At 51.0% G+C, this 21,100-nt stretch overlaps 1 protein-coding gene across 2 annotated transcripts in view; it reads left to right on the top strand.

Annotated features, from left to right (window-relative positions):
* The window catches only part of MBOAT2 (membrane bound glycerophospholipid O-acyltransferase 2), a gene marked incomplete at both ends in the record, with an annotated part of 111,263 nt that extends 92,796 nt beyond the window's left edge, over window positions 1–18,467 (top strand). For both annotated transcript variants that reach the window (XM_080711467.1, XM_080711466.1), the window contains 7 exons: window positions 3,215–3,398; window positions 5,595–5,787; window positions 8,926–9,029; window positions 12,666–12,730; window positions 14,015–14,147; window positions 16,480–16,631; window positions 18,242–18,467. In XM_080711467.1, coding sequence (XP_080567593.1) covers window positions 3,215–3,398; window positions 5,595–5,787; window positions 8,926–9,029; window positions 12,666–12,730; window positions 14,015–14,147; window positions 16,480–16,631; window positions 18,242–18,467 — 1,057 coding nt within the window. The remainder of the gene's footprint in view (window positions 1–3,214; window positions 3,399–5,594; window positions 5,788–8,925; window positions 9,030–12,665; window positions 12,731–14,014; window positions 14,148–16,479; window positions 16,632–18,241) is intronic.
* Window positions 18,468–21,100: the final 2,633 nt, after the last annotated feature.

Raw genomic sequence — 21,100 nt, 5'->3', positions numbered from 1 at the left:
GCTGAGGCCCCTGCGTCCTTATGAAGGTTCTTGGTTCCTGAGGACCTCGACCTTCCCTCTGCATGCCTCCCTGCCTCTGTGCCTTGCTCTTGCGAGGCTGCCTAGAGGCTTGCTGTGCCGCGGCGTGCACCTCCCGGGCCCGAGGCTGTCTGCCAAGGTTTTGTAAAACTTTGAGACTCTGAGCTCCTAAGGGCAGGATGGAGTGTGCCTGCCATGTTGTAACTGCCAGTAATAATAGCCACCACCATTTATAGATCAGCGACTTGATAATAGGGACTGGGATATGATATAAGACATTACTATAGCATCGAATGCCATATTTTGAAATAATGAAGAATCATTCAGATATTGCTAATTAGTATTTAAAGAATTCATTCTGAGATAAGCTTCTACTTTATCTGTTATAGATACTCTGAAGAGGAATCTAAGGAGTGGCTTATTTTCTTGGCAAGGGCTACCTCAATCTAATATAATTAGAAATCAGATACTAATTTTACTTAAGGAACATTTTCCTATGGAGGACTTTGTTTCTAAATATAGAACTGATAAGCATACGGCTGCTAGAAGGATAAGGTGACACTTATGGCAATAGATGGACCTGGACCAACAGTCCACCTTTGATCTCAAGGACTGTGTCTTGGGAATTTTCTTACATTTTCCCCATCTTTAAAATTACTCTGTGTGGTCAGTCTTTCTGTTACCGGTACATGTGCCCTTAAGTGTATTTAACTGATGAGTCAGTCATCCGATCCGGGTCGCTGATATTTCCGAGTCCTTGGGCCAGTAACACTCGGCTCACGTGGCCACTGGCTCAGCCCAAACCTAGCTGCGCTCAGCTGTCCACCTACCTCAACAGTGGGAGGAAGCTAAGTGGAAAACATTCAGCCCTGTTGGCAATGCTAATTTTGGATTTGTCTCCAGAAATTTAAAATTATGGCCCTTCATTTTGCCAACAGTGCTACTAAATTTTCTTAGTTTTTTCTTTTTGTGTGTGTGGTACTAGGGATTGAACTCAAGGGCATTCTACCTCCAAGCTACAAACCCCTGCCCTATTTTGGTTTTCATTTGAAAACAGGGTCTTGATAAGTTGCCGAGGCTGACTTCAAACCTGCGGCGATCCCCCTGTCAGCCTCCAAGTACTGGAGTTACAGGCGTGAGCCCCCACACCCGGCTTCTTTCCTTATATGTCCTCCTCTGCTTCCAGACTTATGCTCCCTCCCCATCCTCATGATTATAACAAAATTTATTTTTTGGAGAAAATAAAAGCAACTCCATTCTGCAATCATAAAACCCAATAGATGGGTTAGGGCTGTAGCTCAGTGGTAGAGCACTTACTCAGCAGAGGTGAGGCCCTGGATTTCATACCCAGCACTAAAAACAAAAGCTAAAACCTATGAAACTGCTTGAATCCATGACAAAATACCCTACTTTCTTTCTAGTTAACTGCCCATGATCCAAAGACCAATTTTCACTCTGTGTGTGTGTGTGTGTGTGTGTGTGTGTGTGCGCGCGCGCGCGCGCGTGCACTAAGGATTGAACCCAGGGGCATTCAACCTCTGAGCTATACCCTAGCCCTTTTTATTTTTGCTTTTGAAACAGGGTCTCACTAGGTTGCCATGGACCTGCAGTCTTCCTGTCTCTGTCTCCCAAGTACTGGGTTGCAGGCATGCACCACACCTCGTCCAGCTTTTCACCTACACACTGAATCCGCTTCCTTCTTTTTCTGCCTGCCTGTGGTCTTTCCCTGGGCTTGAAAGAGGAGGTGCTCTCCACCTGGTTCCTTCTTAGTCAGCCCTCCGCACCCCTCCAAGCCTGTCTGCACTTCCAGTCCCCTTCCTCTTCTCCCTGTCTTCATCGGCATCCCCACGGGCTCCTCCTGAGGAAGCCTTCCTGCTTCCAGAGCACGGCATCCTCGCCCTTCCTCTGCCAGCCTGGACTCCTCTGTGCAGCCGTGCCCCCTGCATCACTCTGTGTTTTTGTTGCAAGTGATGGGGAGGAGCTCAGAGAGGAGCTCCCGTCGCTGCCTCCCCCCTCCTCGCCCCTTGGCTTTCTGCACTTTGCGCTTGCTCAGTTAATGGGGTGCCACCATCACTGGCGGCCTGGGGAAGCCCAGCAGACTCTTTGCCCTGCGGTCCACCTCTCCAGCTGGCCGTAGTCCGTCCTCTCGGGCCTCCCTCGTCTGACCGGCCCCATTCCTGGTGCCCCTGGTGGGCTCTTGGAGCGTTCCTGGCCGCCTCCCTGTTTCTCACCTGTCTGTGGCACATCCTGAGATTATTTTATGGTGCCTCAGATTCTGCTGTTCTCCTCCCTGATGAAGACCTCCAGTGGCTTCCCATGTAATTTTTTTTAATTTTATTTTTTGGTGGTACTAGGGTTCCTGGAAACCCTTCTACCACCAGGCTACACTCCCAGACCTATTTTTTATATTTTTATTTGGAAACAGGGTCTCTTAAGCCAGCGCGGCTGGCTTCAAACCTGTGTGATACTCCTGTCTCCGCCTCCCAAGTGCAGGGATTACAAGCGTGCACCACCACGCCCGGCTTAGATATAGGATGCCTCTGGGTTCAATCCCTAGTACCAAAAAAAAAAAAAAATAAAAAAGATAAAAAATAAAATAGGGCTGGGAATATAGGTTGGAGGATTATTTGTATGATAGCGTGTTATCTGAATAATCTTCTATTTTGGCTAATCATTTTTACCTTACATCTGAATTGAGAACTAGAAGGCTTGATAAACTCGATTGATTGATTGGTTGGTTGGTTGGTTGATTGTGGTATGGGGATTGAACCCAGGGGCATTCTACCTCCAAGCTATACCTCATGCCCATTTTAGTTTTTTATTGGAAACAGAGTCTCGCTAGGTTTCTGAGGCTGTCCTCAAATCTGTGCTCTTCCTGTCTCAGCCTCCCAAGTACTGGGATTGCAGGCCTGTGCCACCCTGTCCAGCTGGTAAACTGTGTGCCATTGTACAGACCCAAGGCAGCTGAATGGAAATGTTTTCCCTCTAGACCCCAGGGCGCTGGTTTGCCCTGACCGGCCTGCCACCCTGCCCCAGGCTGCAGTCTCCTCCTCCCATTCTTACTGTATGAATGCAATTGAAAAGTAAAGCTTCCTCTCTTGTGGAAAGAGTAAAAGTGGCGAGGCAGGTGGTCGCGATTCTCTGGAGTTTCCCGAAAGGTGGTGCCACACCTCAGAGACGTGTGCTTTCGTTGCAGGCGCATGCCGAGCCTCCTGGAGTACTTGAGTTACAACTGTAACTTCATGGGTATCCTGGCAGGCCCGCTCTGCTCTTACAAAGACTACATTACGTTCATTGAAGGCAGGTCGCACCACGTGAACCAAGCAGGAGAAAACGGGAAAGAAGAGGCACCGTGCGGAAGAGCGGAGCCTTCTCCAAACGTAAGGCCCCAGGACTGCGCGCGTCTCTTCTTCTCACTGATGTAAAACCGCGGTGTTTTCATGTTGGGATTTCCTCACTATTCTCTCTGTGTGTGTGTGTGTGTGTGTGTGTGTGTGTGTGTGTGTGTCACTAGGAATTGAACCAAGGGGTATTCTACCTTTGAGCTACACCCCCAACTCCATTTTGTTTTTATTTTGTAACAGGGTCTTGGTAGGTTGATGGAAGTCTCACTACATACACATGAAATTTACATAAATCATATTGTTAAAATGATGAGATAATCCATTAAGAACATTTGCCGCTGTCAAGAACCTCTGATCTGTAATGTCAACAACCTAAAGAAGAGACATTTTATAAAAGTGAATCACATCAAAACTAGGAACAGGGTGAAATTATATTTTTCTCTCTTGAGTTTGATTTCCTATGACTCACACTTGATATGTACTCTCTAAAGTAGGGTAGACATTAAGATTCTTCTTTTGTAGACAGGAACTCATACACACTAACACATTAACTGATATACCAAAATGATAAAGCTGAGCTGATGGCTCAGCAGCATGTTTTGTTTTTGTTTTGTTTTGATACTAGAGAAGACAAGGTCCCAAATAACTCTGCAGTTAGGGAAACATGGCAGCCCACGATGTTCAGGACCCAAGCGCTGTCTTCCCTGGACACGTTCTGCTCACACGCCCGCGACCAAGTGCAGTCACACAGCTTCAGTGAGCTGTGGACGAGGCCAGATGTGCAGTCTTGAGCTAGACCTTTGTCACCTAGATGCCTCTGTCCTCCAGGAGAAGGGGGTTGGCTCCTGGGCGGCGCCCACCTGGCTCTGTCATGATGGTGTCGGTCCTCTCTCAGAGGCCATTTAGAGTGTCATTTACTAAAGTAATACACCTCATTTCCTAGGCTAACTTTATATAGAGTTGCAATTTTCTCTAATTATTTAAAATTTCTTCTCTCAAATGTGTAGGTGAGATATTGGAAGAGGGTTCAGAAAGAGTGTCCTGTCTGGATGTGGAACTTGTAGACTGAGGCAGGAGGATCAAGGTCAAAGCTAGCCCAGGCAATTTAGTGAGACCTTGTCTCAAAAGGGCTCCGTCTAAAGATAGCCAGGGGTGTGATATGAACAGCAGGAGCAGCCCGGGGAGACCGGGTTCTGGGCGCAGTGGATCTGGCGGCACTCCGGCTTGTGCTGTACCAAAGGCGCTGTACTGTGCCTTCTGAATTACTTTAGTCAACTTGAATTATTTGGTTATCGAGAGCACAGGCCGCACTAAATCCAGGCGTTTTTACACTTCCTTATAGCATGTCTTTTTTACTGGGGTTGAAATATGCTCACCTTCCAAAAATAAGAAGAAGAATGAGTTGTAAAAACAGAAGACACCAGGAGGCTGGGGCAGAGCTCAGCTGGAGAGTGCTTGCTGGCATGCGTGAGGTCCTGGGTTTCATTCCCAGTACTGAAAGCCAACAGATTTCAGAGTTAAAGAGATGTATGAGCCAGGCATGGTAGCACACTTCTGGAATCCCAGTACTTGGGAGACTGAGACAGGAGGATCACAGATTTGCGGCCAGCCTCAGCAAATTAGTGAGATCATCTTTCAAAATAAAAAATAAAATTAGGGCTGGGGATGTAGCTCAGAGGTAAACCTTCCGGGATTCAATTCCCAGTACCACAAAAAAGAGAGAGATGCATAAATTGTTTTATAAACAGTCCATGAAATGTCTAGAATTTGGAAAATATTGAAAAGCACAGTAGAATATATGAGTAATACGTATTCAGATTCATAATATGTACATGTTATGCCCGCATATAATTTAAAAAGAGGAGAGAACTGGGGAAATCAAACTGCAGCTGTCCACCCTGGCCTCCAGCTGCCCGTGGCCGCGGCCAGCCTGGACCTCAAGTGGCCGGCTCCCGAGTGCTCCTTAGTACGGAGGTGCATTAGCAGTTGTGCTTCCAGAAGCTGGCAGCTAATGGGAATCACACCTTTCAAAGGAAGCCCACTGCTCCTGCTCCCTGGGAGTTCTGGAAGCGCGTGGTGTTGGGCGAGGAGCGATTGCCAGGGCTCACTGTGCAGCTGAGGGGTGGGGCGGCTGGAGTGCTGTGTGCTGAGTCCCTCTCCACTGTGAGCAGGAGGGCCGGGCTGCTGCTCCATCCAGACGCTTCCCTGGTGACGGCCGTCTCGCCCTCGCAGGTGGCGGTCACTCAGAAGCTCCTGGTGTGCGGGCTCTCACTCCTGTTCCACCTGACCATCTCCAGCACGCTGCCCGTTGAGTACAACGTGGACGAGCACTTCCAGGCCACGGCGTCGTGGCCGGCCAGGGTCACCTACCTGTACATCTCTCTCTTGGCTGCCAGGCCTAAGTACTACTTTGCATGGACCTTAGGTGAGTAACAGGTAAAGAGACTTTGTCTCTGCATTGAAGGGCGGACCCCGTGGTCGTGAGGGAGCCCTTGTTTGGGCTGTTTTGCTTTGGTCCTTGATCGGGTGCCCAGGTGGTCCTCAGATCCTAGGTTCACGTGCTCTGCCTGCCTCAGCCTCCCGCAGCTCACCAGCCACACTGGCTCAAGAGTGCCCTCCTGAGGAGACAGAGCTCAAGACTAGGGAAATTAGAGTCCTCTGCTTAGAAGGAACGAGCCCCACCACGCATGTGAAGGAGAGCCTGAAAACGGGATCATTTCATTATAATATAAAAGTTAATAGATTGATGAAATGAGTAGATAATTATTGGATGCCTATTATGTGTTAGATTCTGTGCTAGCTAGAATAGATACTAATATGTATAAATATAACCCCTACCCTCAAGATACTTATAATTTAGTATGATTGTATTACGTTTACCATCGTGATACCCATTAATAAAACTCTTAACCACTGTGTAATATGATCAGTACTTTTTATCAACAAAGTGAACAAAGTCATGTTGGTGCTCTGAAAGGAGGTTTTCTACTAGAGAAGAGCATGTACTTGTGCTTGGCGGTGGGATGGGATGTCAGCTGGAAAATGGCCGGTTTAACATTCATTAGCAAAGAGTGTGGCGAGGGCCACACGGGAAGTAGGAACCAGGAAGGACACTCGGGGCTTTCAGGAGCCCTCCCTGCCCTGCCCAAGCCTCGCAAGGGCTTCCGGCAGCCGTGCCTGCTCCTGTGGCCGTAGCAGGTAACGCTGGCCACTCCTGGGAGGGTGGGCTGAGGTGAGACCTCCGCAGAGTGTATGTGTGCCACCGCACCTGGCTCCCCTTAGTCTTAAGATTGTGTCCTGTGGACCCTGTTCCTCTTCGGCGCTCGGTGACTGAGCACACAGCAGGAGACATGGCAGCAGAGTGGACCCCGCGATGAGGCCTGAGGACCAGCACTTACTGTAGCTCTGTTTCGATTACAGTGGGAACGACAGCTGGGACTGGAATCCATGTCTCCAGATAGTACACATAGCAGTATTATTAACTTTAGTCTGGCAATTTAGCAGCCAATTAAAATAGTGGTATCTTATGAGAGAAGAATTAAAAATTTTAATTTTAGACAAATTTAAACATCACCAACACTGAGATTTCTGCAGATCTTTGTACACCTGCTACACTACCACAAAAAATAAAAAAGTAAATAAATAAAAACTAAGGAATTCTTATGTAAGGAAATAAATGTACTAGAACCATTTGAAATTGAACTACATTTAAAGAATTCTTAGACATAATATCTTAAGGCTATTCACCTCAATAAACACTTAAACAGTATCAGTACTATAGCAGTGTAGGTACTAGTAGTGGTTAAGATCCCAGGTCCAAGTTGAAAGTTCTGGTCTGTAGAGGAGCCAAGGAGAGGCTTCCCGGCCCCTCGACACACATCCATCCCCTCCTCATGGCCTCTTCCTTTCTAAAATTGTTCATTTTGTTCTCAAATTGTAGTTCAGTGATCTTTGGGGGTCCAAGTAGGTAAAATTCAAGAGTTCCAAAATTATTCTTTAATTTTGTTTTTGCATTTTGATGACAATTTGAAAAGGAAAACAAGAGCCTGTGAATAGTCACCTGGCTGACTTCTTGTCCAAACATGCATTTTTAAATTTATAATTTCATAATCCCAAATGGCTACCTGGACTTGACTTTCATTTCAGGGTTTCTCGGCATAGAAATCAGGCTTTTACTTTTCCCGTCGCTGTTGTCTGCCCTCTTCTTACCCCTTCAGAAATGCAGTTTCTTGAAATCAGAGCAGTCATTTTTTCTTTTAACTTGCGTTTGAAAAGCATTGCTAGCTCATTTGAGCACAGATTAAAGTTTAACTTGCCATTAGTGGTCAGTCATTCGGGTCACAGGTGCTGACTCAGGCGCACTTGGGAGCTTTCTTGGAGGTGGGCTGAGGCCGAGGCCAGGCTGCTGGTGGGCACGGGGTGGGGCCTGTGGACACTGGCGTTGCATCCCCCAGCTCCCTTCCGCTGCTCATCAGCACTCCCTGGGTCACTCTTTTATGATCCTGGGGATTGAGCCCAGACGCGTTCTGTCTCCAAGCTTCACCTTCAGTCCTTTTTAATTTTTTTTTGTTGTTCTTTTGAAACAGGATCTTGCTAAATTGCTGGGAGCCTCACTGAATAGCTGAGGCTGGCTGGCCTGGAACCTGCGCGCCTCCTCTCTCAGCCTCCCAAGTACTGGGATTGCAGGCACGGGCCTCATGCCCGGCTGAGTCCGTCCTGTCCTGGGAGAGTAGTTGGTTAGCACTTGCGCCCCTCCAGAGGGCGGGAGGCCAGGAGAGGAGGAGGGGGTGAATGAGAACGTGAGAAGTGCGCTCGGGTGGGCGCCGCCGCCAGCAGCCCTGCGTGCGCGTGCCGCCGCGGCCATAGGTTGAGCCCTCTCAGGTGAGCGTGGGCCTGCCTGAAAGGCTCGTGTTTACGTGACCCAACACTGCGGGCCTCGTTAATTCACAGATGGGGAAATCTTGCTTATTTATTCCTTTTTCCCCAGCTGTGATTTTTTTAAATCCAGCTTACTTTACTGAAACATTAATAAGGAATAAAACAATTAAGGGTAGGGTCAGTATTCCTGTTGGCATATTACTAGTGTGGGTTTTGAAGATTTTGGTTTGTGCTCTTTGGTCCGAGCACGAAGAGTACAGATTGTAAACGCTTTCCAGTCGATTGGGAAAGGGCTCATTTGAGGCAGAGACTTCCTTGGCAGCTTAACCCAAAGCAAAGATGACTAATGGACCACTGAGCAGAGAGGGTTAGAAAACAGATTCTGGCGCTTGTCATCCCAGCACTAGGGAGCTGAGACCGAGGATCGCGGTTCGCGTCCAGCCTCAGCTACTTAGTGAGGCCCTCTGCAACTCAGTGAACCCTGCTTCAAAATAAAGAATAAAACTAGGGCTGGGGGTGTAGTTTGGAGGTGGAGTGCCCCTGGGTTCCATCCCCAGTACCACAAAAAATAAATAAATAAATAAATAAATAAAAAGAATAAAAGACAGTATTTGATAACACGCACCTTCTGGGAGGGACGGCGGTCGTCACAGAGGTCCTAACCCTTCCCTCCTCCTCTCTCCAGCCGATGCTATCAACAATGCTGCCGGCTTCGGTTTCGGAGGATACGACAGGCACGGAGCGGCGCGGTGGGACTTGATCTCGAATCTGAGAATTCAGCAGATAGAGGTTGGTGACTGACCAAGCTGGTTACCACGTGGAGCTCTGGGTGCCCGGATGGCCTTGGTGGGTCACGATGTGCTCCTAAGAGGCCGCGAGGGGCCGTTGGTGGTGCTCACTCTCCCGCTCTGCCAGTATTTACTGACCAGCAGCTCGGCTGCTCCCCAGACGCTGCGATCTGATGGATGGGATAGGTACAGCCTGAGCCCTAGGTACACAGACGCTGCGATCTGATGGATGGGATAGGTACAGCCTGAGCCCTAGGTACACAGACGCTGCGATCTGATGGATGGGATAGGTACAGCCTGAGCCCTAGGTACACAGACGCTGCGATCTGATGGATGGGATAGGTACAGCCTGAGCCCTAGGTACACAGACACTGATCTGATGGATGGGATAGGTACAGCCTGAGCCCTAGGTACACAGACGCTGCGATCTGATGGATGGGATAGGTACAGCCTGAGCCCTAGGTACACAGACGCTGCGATCTGATGGATGGGATAGGTACAGCCTGAGCCCTAGGTACACAGACGCTGCGATCTGATGGATGGGATAGGTACAGCCTGAGCCCTAGGTACACAGACACTGATCTGATGGATGGGATAGGTACAGCCTGAGCCCTAGGTACACAGACGCTGCGATCTGATGGATGGGATAGGTACAGCCTGAGCCCTAGGTACACAGACGCTGCGATCTGATGGATGGGATAGGTACAGCCTGAGCCCTAGGTACACAGACACTGATCTGATGGATAGGATAGGTACAGCCTGAGCCCTAGGTACACAGACGCGATCTGATGGATGGGATAGGTACAGCCTGAGCCCTAGGTACACAGACGCTGCGATCTGATGGATGGGATAGGTACAGCCTGAGCCCTAGGTACACAGACACTGATCTGATGGATGGGATAGGTACAGCCTGAGCCCTCCGAGCAGGTCTAGGGATACAGAGAACCAGGAGGTCGGTGGTGACCAAACCTGCGAGGGCGTGTGGCGTTTATGTGCCTGGAATCCACTTCAGTGCCAGCGTGGGAAGAGGGTCCTAAGCAGGAAAGAGTTTGGCTGAGCTGCCTGAGGGGTGTGAAGGGCGTGGCTCAGGTAGGGTGTGAGCTGTGAGGCTGGAGGGCTGGAGTTGGGCCCAGCCAGCCTAGAGACCCTGAGCGGGGCTGAGCTTTGTTGCGGCATGGTGTGGCGCTGTGCCCGGATGCGCAGGCAAGCCAGGCAGCGACATTAGTGTCGTAGAGGTGCCTGTTCTCAAGGGCAGAAACCTGTCCGGAGCGTGTTTGTTAATTCCAGATGCTCGTGACCTAGACCAGGATGCTGCTGGGGGGCCAGGAAGGCAGGCCTGGGGAGAGCGTGTGAGGGCTCGACAGAACTCCACGGTGAATCGGAACCAGCGCAGAAGCAGGGCGGAGCTAAGCCCAGACTGTGGGTTAAGCAGCTGGCGATGCCGTCGCCGAGATGAGGAGCAAAGGCCGCGCGGGCTGGGAGGAAGGAAAGACCCTGTGTCTGTGCTTCAGCCGCACGGGGCTGTGCAGCAAGCTCACGGGGAGACTGCGGGGTGTCAGCTGGGCTGGCAGTCCAAGCCCTGGAGGGGCAAGAGAGGAGCGAGAAGAGAGGCGGCTCGCGGGCACCGATGCCACGTGGCCGGGAGAAGGCCACGGGGAGAGAGGCGGGAAACCCGAGTGGACATGTGACCGCAGTCCAGATAGGAGAAATCGCCGCAAGTGTAGGAAGATGTATAGGGCAGACTGGCCGCTATGAGGGCGGCCCCCCCCCCCCCCGACGGGGAGTAAGACGGGAAAGGGTTTTCCCGGGAGGCGTGGTCGCGGCTCCTGCTGAGGAGCCGGTCTGTTTTGTTAGCAAGTTTCTGTAAGGGATGGGGCACACCAGCGGACGCAGGAGGGACAGGCCACACCAGCGGACAGACACAGGAGGGACGGGCCACACCAGCGGACGCAGGAGGGACAGGCCACACCAGCGGACAGACACAGGAGGGACGGGGCACACCAGCGGACGCAGGAGGGACGGGCCACACCAGCGGACACCGGAGGGACGGGCCACACCAGCGGACGCAGGAGGGACAGGCCACACCAGCGGACAGACACAGGAGGGACGGGCCACACCAGCGGACGCAGGAGGGACAGGCCACACCAGCGGACAGACACAGGAGGGACGGGGCACACCAGTGGACGCAGGAGGGACGGGCCACACCAGCGGACACAGGAGGGACGGGCCACACCAGCGGACGCAGGAGGGACAGGCCACACCAGCGGACAGACACAGGAGGGACGGGCCACACCAGCGGACGCAGGAGGGACAGGCCACACCAGCGGACAGACACAGGAGGGACGGGGCACACCAGCGGACGCAGGAGGGACGGGCCACACCAGCGGACACAGGAGGGACGGGCCACACCAGCGGACGCAGGAGGAACGGGCCACACCAGCGGACGCAGGAGGGACAGGCCACACCAGCGGACAGACACAGGAGGGACAGGCCACACCAGATGGCACAACCCTTTGCAGTGTTCCACCCACGGGGCAGTGGCTGCCGGGACAAGTGACAGGAAACTTCTGGTCATGTTTCATTTTGCCCTAAATTGGGAAAGGGTAAAACATTCAGTTATCAACCAGGAGAGGTTTGAAGAAGGGAAGTGCAGGGAGCAGGAGGAGAGAGCCACCGCGGGTGAGCCGTGTCCTGCGCGGGGGAGCGCCAGGCAGAGGCCGAGCCCCGCGGCAGGAGGGAGGTGCGGGGTGGGTGCTCAGAGGGCATGCGCAGGGGAGCTACGCCGCCTGTGTGGTAGGATGCCAGGCTGTCTGCCCGGGAGGACGTGATGGGGCAAGGGAAAGATTAGATCAGCTCATATGAAATTGCTAATACTTACCAAAAAAACAAAGGCGATTTCATTCTGCTAGCTGCTCAAGATGTGCCGTCTGGGGAAGCGGGAGCGCTTGGTGGGCTGCGGCCCAGCCGGGAGTGAGGGGCTCTGGGATGTCGCTGCAGTGTTACCTGTGGGCAGGCGGGCGGGGCTAATCAGAGGAGAGATTCGGTGAAAGAAAGAAAAAAGGCACCAGGATTTTGGTAAGACAATAAATATGGACTGACTGTGGACTCTCAGTGGCAGAGGAGCGCTGGGTGGAGTGTGCTGAGCACAGGTAAGGCCTTGGTTCAGTTCCTGACATCACCAAAAGTTAAAGTGGTAGACAGAAGTGAGGAGATGGGTACATAGAATAAAAGTGGACAGGCCTTGAGACCAAAGACTCCAGGATCCCAGGCTGCTTTCCGGAGAGGAAGCTGGGGGTCAGGACTTTGCTCGGGGAGATGGCAGGGCCTCACCAGTCCTCAGTGAGAGGGCAGGCTGTGCCAAAGCGCCTCACTCCCTCTAGGGCTCCTGAAATAATTTCACAACAGACTTTAAAGTGATAACGTATGGGACCTGCAAGCACTGGGGACAGACGCCAGCCAGAGATAAACTCCCTGTGGAGGGTGGGCCGCAGAGAAGAGCGTCCGGGAAAGCGAACTCTGTCCACTGCCGCCACTGCGCGCCCTTAGGGTTACTTCTTCAGCACAGTGAGGCATTACTGCTTGTAGTTAAAGCCTCGTCGTTTTATTGGCCAAAGAAAAATATCCCTTTGTTTTTCAGATGTCAACAAGTTTCAAGATGTTTCTCGATAATTGGAATATTCAGACAGCTCTTTGGCTCAAAAGGTGCGTTCCTTCAAGAACATGCTTAGATAGAGTCTGGCATCTAATACTTGAGGGTGAGCCTCACTGAGTTCAGGTTATTAATTAAATCAGCAGTGTGTTGACTGACACTGTCGGGGAGAGCCGCCTGGGGTGGCCCCGGGGCCACTGTCCCTGCCCTCAGCAGGGACCTGTGTCCTCCCCTGGAGTTCCTGCCCTCCTCCACCAGAGATTGGGTTTTTAAAGAAACCCTATAAAACATACAGGTTTTTCAGAATAGTTTCAGTTTAAGTATATCAGTTCAGCAGACCTTCTTAACAAACCAGCAGATGACTGTCGGGGCTGTTAGGCACAAGATGCACAGGAGCTGAAGACAAAGGCGCAGTCCAGGCAGCGCATTCAGTCTTGGCCCCAGGGCTGTATGACCAGACATAGTCGTTCTCTGTGGTGGGGCTAGAAGAGAGCGCAGGACGGAGGTGTGGGGCGTGGCTGCTGAGGTGCACTGCGCAAGGCTGGGGCAGGGAGGGGCAGCCACCCAGGCAGGTGCTGGCAGCCACTTGTCCCATCTCCAATCTGTTCTTAAAATGATTGTCCTCCCACAGGTAGGGCTTCCTGTGCAGTGTCCTGCAGAAAGGACAGTCCATGTCTTTATCCGGGCGTGGTCCTAACCAGTCCCCAGAGGGCCTCAGATCCTCTGAGTCCATCCGTCACTGTGTTACCGTTACTAAATTTTAAGCTTGTTATCTTATAAAGTCTCATCTTCATCTGAATTCCATACTGTTAAAGGAAAATTTTAGAGTAAGCACAGCCCATTTGCCGGAAAGAATCATGTTATTGGGTCAATTCAAAGTCCTGTGTTTTCAAAGAAAGTAACAAAATAGCGCGTGCCAGTCATCCCAGCTGCTCGGGAGGCTGAGCTGGGAGGACTGCACGCTTGAAGCCGCCTGGGCAGCTTAGCTGCCGACAGGTCTGCAGGTGAAGAACTGCACAGGGCTGGGGTGTGGCCGAGAGGTAAAGCGCATGACGTGAGGCCCTGGGTTCAGCCCCCAGCGCCCAGAAAGCAAGAGAGAAGGGGGTCCCAGACAGTAGGAAAGCGGGATAACTCAGTGACTACGGGGAGATGGGGTTTATGCTTCTGAGGCTGACAAGTATAGCCTGCCTGAGATGACAGGCCCACTTCCTGCCTGCGGTGGGTGGTAGGTGCTTTTCTGGTTCCCCTAAGCCTAGCAGGTAAGCAGAGAGGGATCCTGGTCGGGCGTGGGAGCTCTGACCCGCTCACCCCTCCCGGCTCTCTGTTCTGGTTTCTAGGGTATGTTATGAGCGAGCTTCCTTCAGTCCCACTATCCAGACATTCATTCTGTCCGCCATTTGGCACGGGGTCTACCCAGGCTATTATCTGACGTTTCTAACGGGAGTGCTAATGACGTTGGCAGCACGAGCTGTAAGTATCAAGAATCTTGTTTCCTAATTCAGTGAGCACATCTCCCTCGCAGGGAGACGTAGCCCCACTGGTGCTGATGGGAGGCACCTGGCCTCTGGAGCGCGCTCAGCTCAGCTCAGCTGAGGACACACACGTTCCCACGTCCGCAGCGCATAGGAGGCACTTGCAAAATGTTCCTTATTTGTACTGGACTTTCTGAAGGGAAAATTAAAAATAGCTAGAGAAAGATGATCTGCAGCCAGACGTGATGGTGCACGCTTGTAATCCCAGCACTTGGGAGACTGAGACAGGGCAGTACTGAGACAGACAAGAATGTAGGTTTTCATTCGGCCTCAGCTACTTAGTGAGGCCCTCTGCAGCCCAGTGAGACCGAGTTAAAAATAGAGCTAGGAGTCGCCGGGCGTGGTGGGCACGCTTGTAATCCCCGCGCTTGGGAGGCGGAGACAGGAGGATCGCACTGGTTCGGAGCCAGCCTCGCTGGCTTAAGAGACCCTAAAAATATAAAATAGGTCTGGGAGTATAGCCCGGAGGGAGAAGGGTTTCCAGGAACCCCAGTACCACCAAAAAAAAAAAAAAAAAAAAAAAAAATAGAGCTAGGAGTCTAGCTCACAGCAAGAATACCCCTGGCTTCAATCCCCAGTACAACAAAAATTAGATAAATAAATAAATAAATAAATATGATTAGAACAGTAGGCTTGCTTTGAAGATGTTTCTCGAAAGCCATAACCTGCGACTCACCGTTCAGTGAAGCGTGGACCGGACTCAGCCTGGAGACGTGGTCAGCCGTCCCGGGGAGACCGCCTGGGGAGGGGTCAGTTCTTCAGGGAAGCCTGCGTGCCACTGGGATTTGGGGAGACAGTGAGGCAGGTTGGTGACCTGGGAAGGAAAGGACAAGGGGAAATAACTGTAAGTCCTTGAAAGGAAGAGGACAAGCTGAAACTGTGAACAAGTGCACTGCAGCACCTACGCACGAGCGGCTTCCTTAACAAACCCGCAGGTGACCGTGGGCTGCGCGTGCACACTCCCACACGATCACAGGCATAGGGAATAGGCCCAGGGGTGTCTGAGGCGGTGAGTACCACAGGTGTTAGAGGTGAAAGAAAGGTCCTCTTGGTGGGGATGGCTGGAGGTGGCCTCATTAGGAAAGCGTTTGGTCTGGGCCGTGGAAGGTAGGAGTTGTTCAGTACTGGGTGCAGTGACTGAGAAAGTGATATTCTAGGCATCGGATGGCGTTACCAACGCCCAGGTGGAAGCACGTGGTATGTTTGGGGAATGACAAGTCTAATTGAAGTAGAATTCATACATGCATGAGTAGTGGTAATTCTGGAGAGGCAAATGGGGAAAGCGGAGGGCAGAAATAGAAGAACATTCGGCTGGAAGGAGCCTCACCTGTCCTGTCTGCAGTATCAGGCAGGGAGTTGAAGGAGGCTTGTTTGGGTTTGGGCTTTGTTTTGATATTTGCAGTGCTGGGGATTGGAACTGGCGCCTCGTACACGCTAGGCAAGGGCTCGACCACTGAGCTACGTCCTCAGCCAGATGGGGTTTTGAGCACGGGATGGAGCGCTGAAAGCCTCAGCAGCACGCAGGGACTGATCAGAAGCAGGCAGCATGGACTAGCGGGTGGCAGGAGGTGCCGGGACTGAGCTCCGCCTCTGCACTGCGCACCGCCCCCTGGAAGCCCTCGGCGGCCTCTCGCTGCAGGGCCAGCCTCACCCCTAGACGCACTAGACGAGCAAAGTAAGACAGAGTGGAAGAAGAGAGCATGTCTGGTTAAGTTTGCACATTTCAAAATTGGCAGTGTTTTGACTACTTTGAGAGCTTTTTAAAAGTGTTTTAAATACTGGTGCTTAGAAAACAGCTTTTTTTGAGAAGCTCTCCCCAGTTGTGTGTGGTCACCATTTATTTTGGTAAGCACGTGTGACCCAGCTCAGAGTGTGGAAACTGTCCTCCCTTGCGCAGCAGGTGAGCAAGAGGTGAGGATGTCTCATTTCATCGTGGCAGGAAGAAAGGAAAATAGATCGGGCTCTATTTGCCTCTACAATTTACCCAGTATCGTTTAAGGAACCGTAAGCAGTTGTTTATTCTGGAAACTTCATTTTAATGCAACTTCAAATCTCCAGAGAAGTTGTGGGGAGCCGGCGGGCCCTGCCCTCAGGGCTGAGCCCCTGCCTGTGCCCGCCTTCCACGCAGATGCCTCTGCTCATGGCTTCGTGGGCCCCGCTCGCACTGTGAGCTACCCCGCACCCCCGGGTGCTGGGCATCACGGCGCCATGGGGTAAGTAATGTTGACTTAAAGATATGGCAAATGCCTTTTTTTTTTTTTTAATTTCAGATGAGAAGTAACTTTAGACACTATTTCGTGGAACCCCCGCAACTTAAGTTCCTGTATGATGTGGTGACGTGGGCGGTGACCCAGCTCGCGGTGAGCTACACGGTCGTGCCCTTTGTGCTGCTCTCCATAAAGCCGTCCTTCGCGTTTTACAGGTGGGTGCCACCTCCGGGCCTCGGTGGGAAGAACTACACTAAAAAGGACGTTCCTCATGTTGAGTAGGACAGGAACACAGGACCACAGCTGTTCTCTGCGCTGGGCCGCGTTGTCAGTCACTGTTTAATCCTGCGACGGGCGTCCCGGGTGTCCTTACGGGATGGCGGCGCTCAGCAGAGGTGACGGTGTGGTTTAGACCACGAGGCAGGCGAGGCCGCTTAGCGCTCAGGGAGTGGGGCTGGAAGCCTCAGCTGCTGCCCAGACTGAGGACAAAGAGCTGCGGATCACCTCAGCTTCTTAAAGGGAAATAAGCCGGGCGTGGTGGGCACGCCCGTCATCCCCGGCGTTTGGGAGGCGGAGACAGGAGGAGGCGCAGTTTCGAAGCCAGCCGAGCTGGCTTAAGAGACCCTGTTTCCAAATTAAAAAGGTGTAAGAAAATAGGTCTGGGAGTGTAGGCCGGAGGTAGAAGGGCTTCCAGGAACCCCAGTACCACCAATAATAATAATAATATATTAAGACGCATTGATCTGTTTCCTCCGCATGCTGTTTCACGGGTACCGTGGGCATCCCAGTACTGATGCAGTTGTTATTTTGCACTGGTTTCTGTTTCTCCTGGGCCCCCCGAATCCCACTCCCCCACAGCAGGTAGTGGCATCTGTGAGAGAAAGAACTTGACTCCTTCATAAAGTCTTTGCTACTGTGGATTGAGAGTAACAGCACAGAGTATGTGACCAAACATTACTGACTCCAACATGACAGTGATCGCACATACAGGAAGACATTGAGGAACTTTTGCTAAAATTTCATTTGAACAAAATTAGGTCTTTACTTTAAAATGCATTTGGGCTGCGGGTTGGCTACTCTATCTCAGGTACTTTCACAGAATCACTTGAATTTGCAACTATTTCAGAAGCAGGTAAGGTCACCTTTGGTTTATGTTTGATTGAGGAAATGATTGTCTGGATTTTTTGGGGGTGGGGTGGTACTGGGGATGGAACCCTTCTACCTCCGGGCTACACTCCCAGGCCTATTTTATATTTTATTTGGAAACAGGGTCTCTTAAGCCAGCAAGGCTGGCTTCGAACCTGCGTGATCCTCCTGTCTCCGCCTCCCAAGCGCGGGGTTACAAGCGTGCACCACCACGCCCGGCTTGTCTGGCATTTTTAATAAGTGACCTTCTTTTGTTTGTGACTGCCCATCGAGCAGTGCTGCCTGCCTCTTCCTGATCCTTGAGGCTCTGTGAGAGCCAGTGGCCAGCGGGAGGCCAAGCTCCGTCTCTGCCATCCTGGTGACTGGTGACTCAGCCGTGAGACTCTGGATTGGACAGATTATTTTAGGCCACGACCTCTATTAATAGACCCTTTTCTGCTTGGGCCCTGTCTAGCTGTGGCCAGAGGACTCACACAGAGCCATGTAACAGGAGCTGCTGCATATGCAGCGCTTTCTAGACGCCCTTGGGTGCTCTGTGGAGTTCCCCCTCCAGGCACTGGAGGCTGATGGAGCGAGTGGACCCCCCCCCCCAGGAGCCTGGCGTGCGCGCAGGGAGCAGTGAGGATGCTTACCAGTGATGAGAATTTAACAAAAGCATGCCGTCTCCTTTTTCTTGTAGCTCCTGGTATTACTGCCTTCACATCTGTGGAATCTTAGTGTTATTGTTGTTCCCCGTGAAAAAAACTCAAAGAGGAAAGAAGACCCCCGAAAACGCGCAGCTCTCACGATCCAAAAAGTTTGACGAAAGAGAAAATTCTTTGGGACAGAACAGTTTTTCCACAACAAACAATGTTTGCAATCAGAACCAAGAAATAGCCTCTAGACATCCGTCACTGCGGCAGTGACGGGAGCGCCGGCGGCTGTCTTTCCTGTGTTAACAGAAACCAACCTTAGACCTTTCCAGGGGGTTTGTGTTGGAAGAGAGATTAACTGGGAAGGAGTGGGACGTCGTAGGTAGCGCATGTCCTGCACACCAGACTGGAGGTGGCTGAAGTGACCTCTCTGCCATGTCCCTGTGGCCACGCCTTACATAAAATGTTTTCCTATCCAATGGGGCACTGCGACCTCAGCATATGTCCATACGGTCATATGTGTGCCCTGTGCTGAATGTACCGAGCGTCCCCAGGCACCGAGGGTGGAAGGTAACCGCGGCAGTCTAGATGCGAGAGTCACGTTTCCAATGAATGTCTTGCCTTAAACCCTCTGTTTCCTGAAACATTGTTCCCAAACGGTATTTTCAAGTGTAATATTGTGAGAAGACTATTTCAATATTTGATGTTGCGTGCTATAAAGGAACTTAGGGAGGAATTTGAAACTGGATATTTAAGATTGTGGATATTTTAAAAATGCAATAAACGTCTCAGAATTTGAAGGGTTTCTTAAAGTATTTCGAATGACAGGCAGGACGCGGTGAGGCTGTAAGCAGGGATGGCAGGCCAGCAGCTCGCTCTGCTGCTGGGGAGCTCCATGGCCGCCTCACGCCTGCCCCAGGCTGGCCCGGCGGTGTTTGGGGCTCAGTGTGGTGGCCGGATGGGGCGGTGGGTGGGAATGAGGAGGGCAGAGGTGTCTGGAGCCAGACACACAGTGTTTTCCGCTCTGCCAGGCTCTGGGACTTCGGGTCATCAAGCTAGTAACTGGGTAACGCTTTGGACTTGAAAATGAGATTTACCAAGCATAAATTATGTAGTATTAGAAGAGACTGTGAGAGTGACCATGGTAGATTGCTTGAAGGTTTTGGAAGAAATCTCTAATCAGATTACTATCTAGCTAACCAGTTTCTTACCCTTGTCACTTAATTCCTGTGTGGGAAAGTTTAGGGAAACAAGAACTTAGTCACTGAGTCTGAATGACATTTTTGACAATATTAGAAATTAGTTTCTGAACTATTTAATGTCTCGTGTTTAAATTTTGCTATTGTAGCCGGGCATGGTGGCGCACGCTTGTCATCCCCGCGCTTGGGAGGCTGAGACTGGAGGATCGCGTAGGTTCGAAGCCAGCCTCAGCTGGTTTAAGAGACCCTGTTTCCAAATAAAAATATAAAATAAGTCTGGGAGTGTAGCTCGGAGGTAGAAGGCCCCTGGGTTCCATCCCCAGTACCACACACACAAAAAAATTTGCTGTTGTTAACCCTTGCATTAATTTTAGATTATGTAAGAAGAAAAGACTGTGATTTCAAATGTTAGCGGCCATTTCCCCTGAGTGATCTTGCCTTGCCAGGCGTCTCTAATCCCAGCTGTAGCAGCGGAGGGCAGGACTGTGGGATTTGGTGCTGGAGGCGGCGCGGGCTCCGCCCCTGTGGGAGGGGAGAGGAGGTGAGGGCCTTCCTGCCCCACTGTCGCTTGACCAATCCTCTGTGGAATTTGTTTTCTTTTTGCCTTAAAATTCTTAATGAAAAGCAAATTATCTCTGATGAGTCTCTTTTTTGATCTCCAAGTGAGGTCAAGGGTGAGCCAGTTTGGCTTAAGCTCTGTGATGTTTCATATAGAAGAGAAAGGCCAAGCCGATGTACTGGGACTTTTTTTTTTTTTTTTTTTTTTTTTTTGGTGGTACTGAGGATGGAACCCAGGGGCATTCTACCTCTGAGCTATACGCCCAGCCCTAGTTTTTATTCTTTATTTTGAAACAAGGTCTCAGCCTCCCAAATGCTGGGGTGACAAGTATGGGCCACCACGCCCAGCTTCTTTTTATCTTTCTGAAGGCACATTTGGCCCCTCTGAACCCTCCTGCCAGGAACGGATAGGTAGTGCAAGACAGTCTATCCAGTGCGGTGAAGTTAAGGTCATCGTATAATATGAGAGGGTAGAAGAGGGCGTTCGTGAGAAACGCCTGGCCCAGAAGCTCCTCTCAGCTTCATCAGTGCTGCAGTTAATCTGATCACTGTTGAGAAAAATGAACACGCCTGGAGCTTAAGACAGCCCCCGGCATGTCACAAGGGAAAACCAGCACGCTCAGTAAGAGGCTTTAAGTCTCTTCAGCCACTTACGGCCAACATTTATTTTCATTAGTAAGTTCTGATTTCCATGATTTTAATTTATTTCTCAGTCTGTAAGCTCTTCTCTTGCCTGTGTCTTGCTGAGCAGCTGTGTATGGGAGCACCTGTCATCCAGAAGTCAGACCTTTGCCAGCTTCCTGATCACTCGGGGGTGATGTACCGTGTATCCAGTTGGACCGATGTTTATCCCCTGGATCTGCTAGTTGCTTTTGTGAAATGGCTTTGGATACGTCTCCTCTAATTTGGAGAAGTAGTCACAGATGTGCAGTATGAGGAAAGCTCAAATTATTCTAATTCTCAACTCAATTTTTCTTCTCAAGAGATTTGTGCTCTATAAAATATATCTATTTGGAGTAAAGAGTAATGGTTTACTTCTACTTAACAGTAGGAGAATTTAAAACTAATGTATTTGAGCCGGGCGTGGTGGCGCACACTTGTAATCCCCGCGCTTGGGAGGCAGAGACAGGAGGATCGCGCAGGTTCGAA

Source organism: Muscardinus avellanarius (assembly GCF_963383645.1).
Source record: "Muscardinus avellanarius genome assembly, chromosome: 15".
NCBI classification, from domain to species: Eukaryota; Metazoa; Chordata; class Mammalia; order Rodentia; family Gliridae; genus Muscardinus; species Muscardinus avellanarius.
This window is presented reverse-complemented; position numbering and strand designations above follow the sequence as displayed.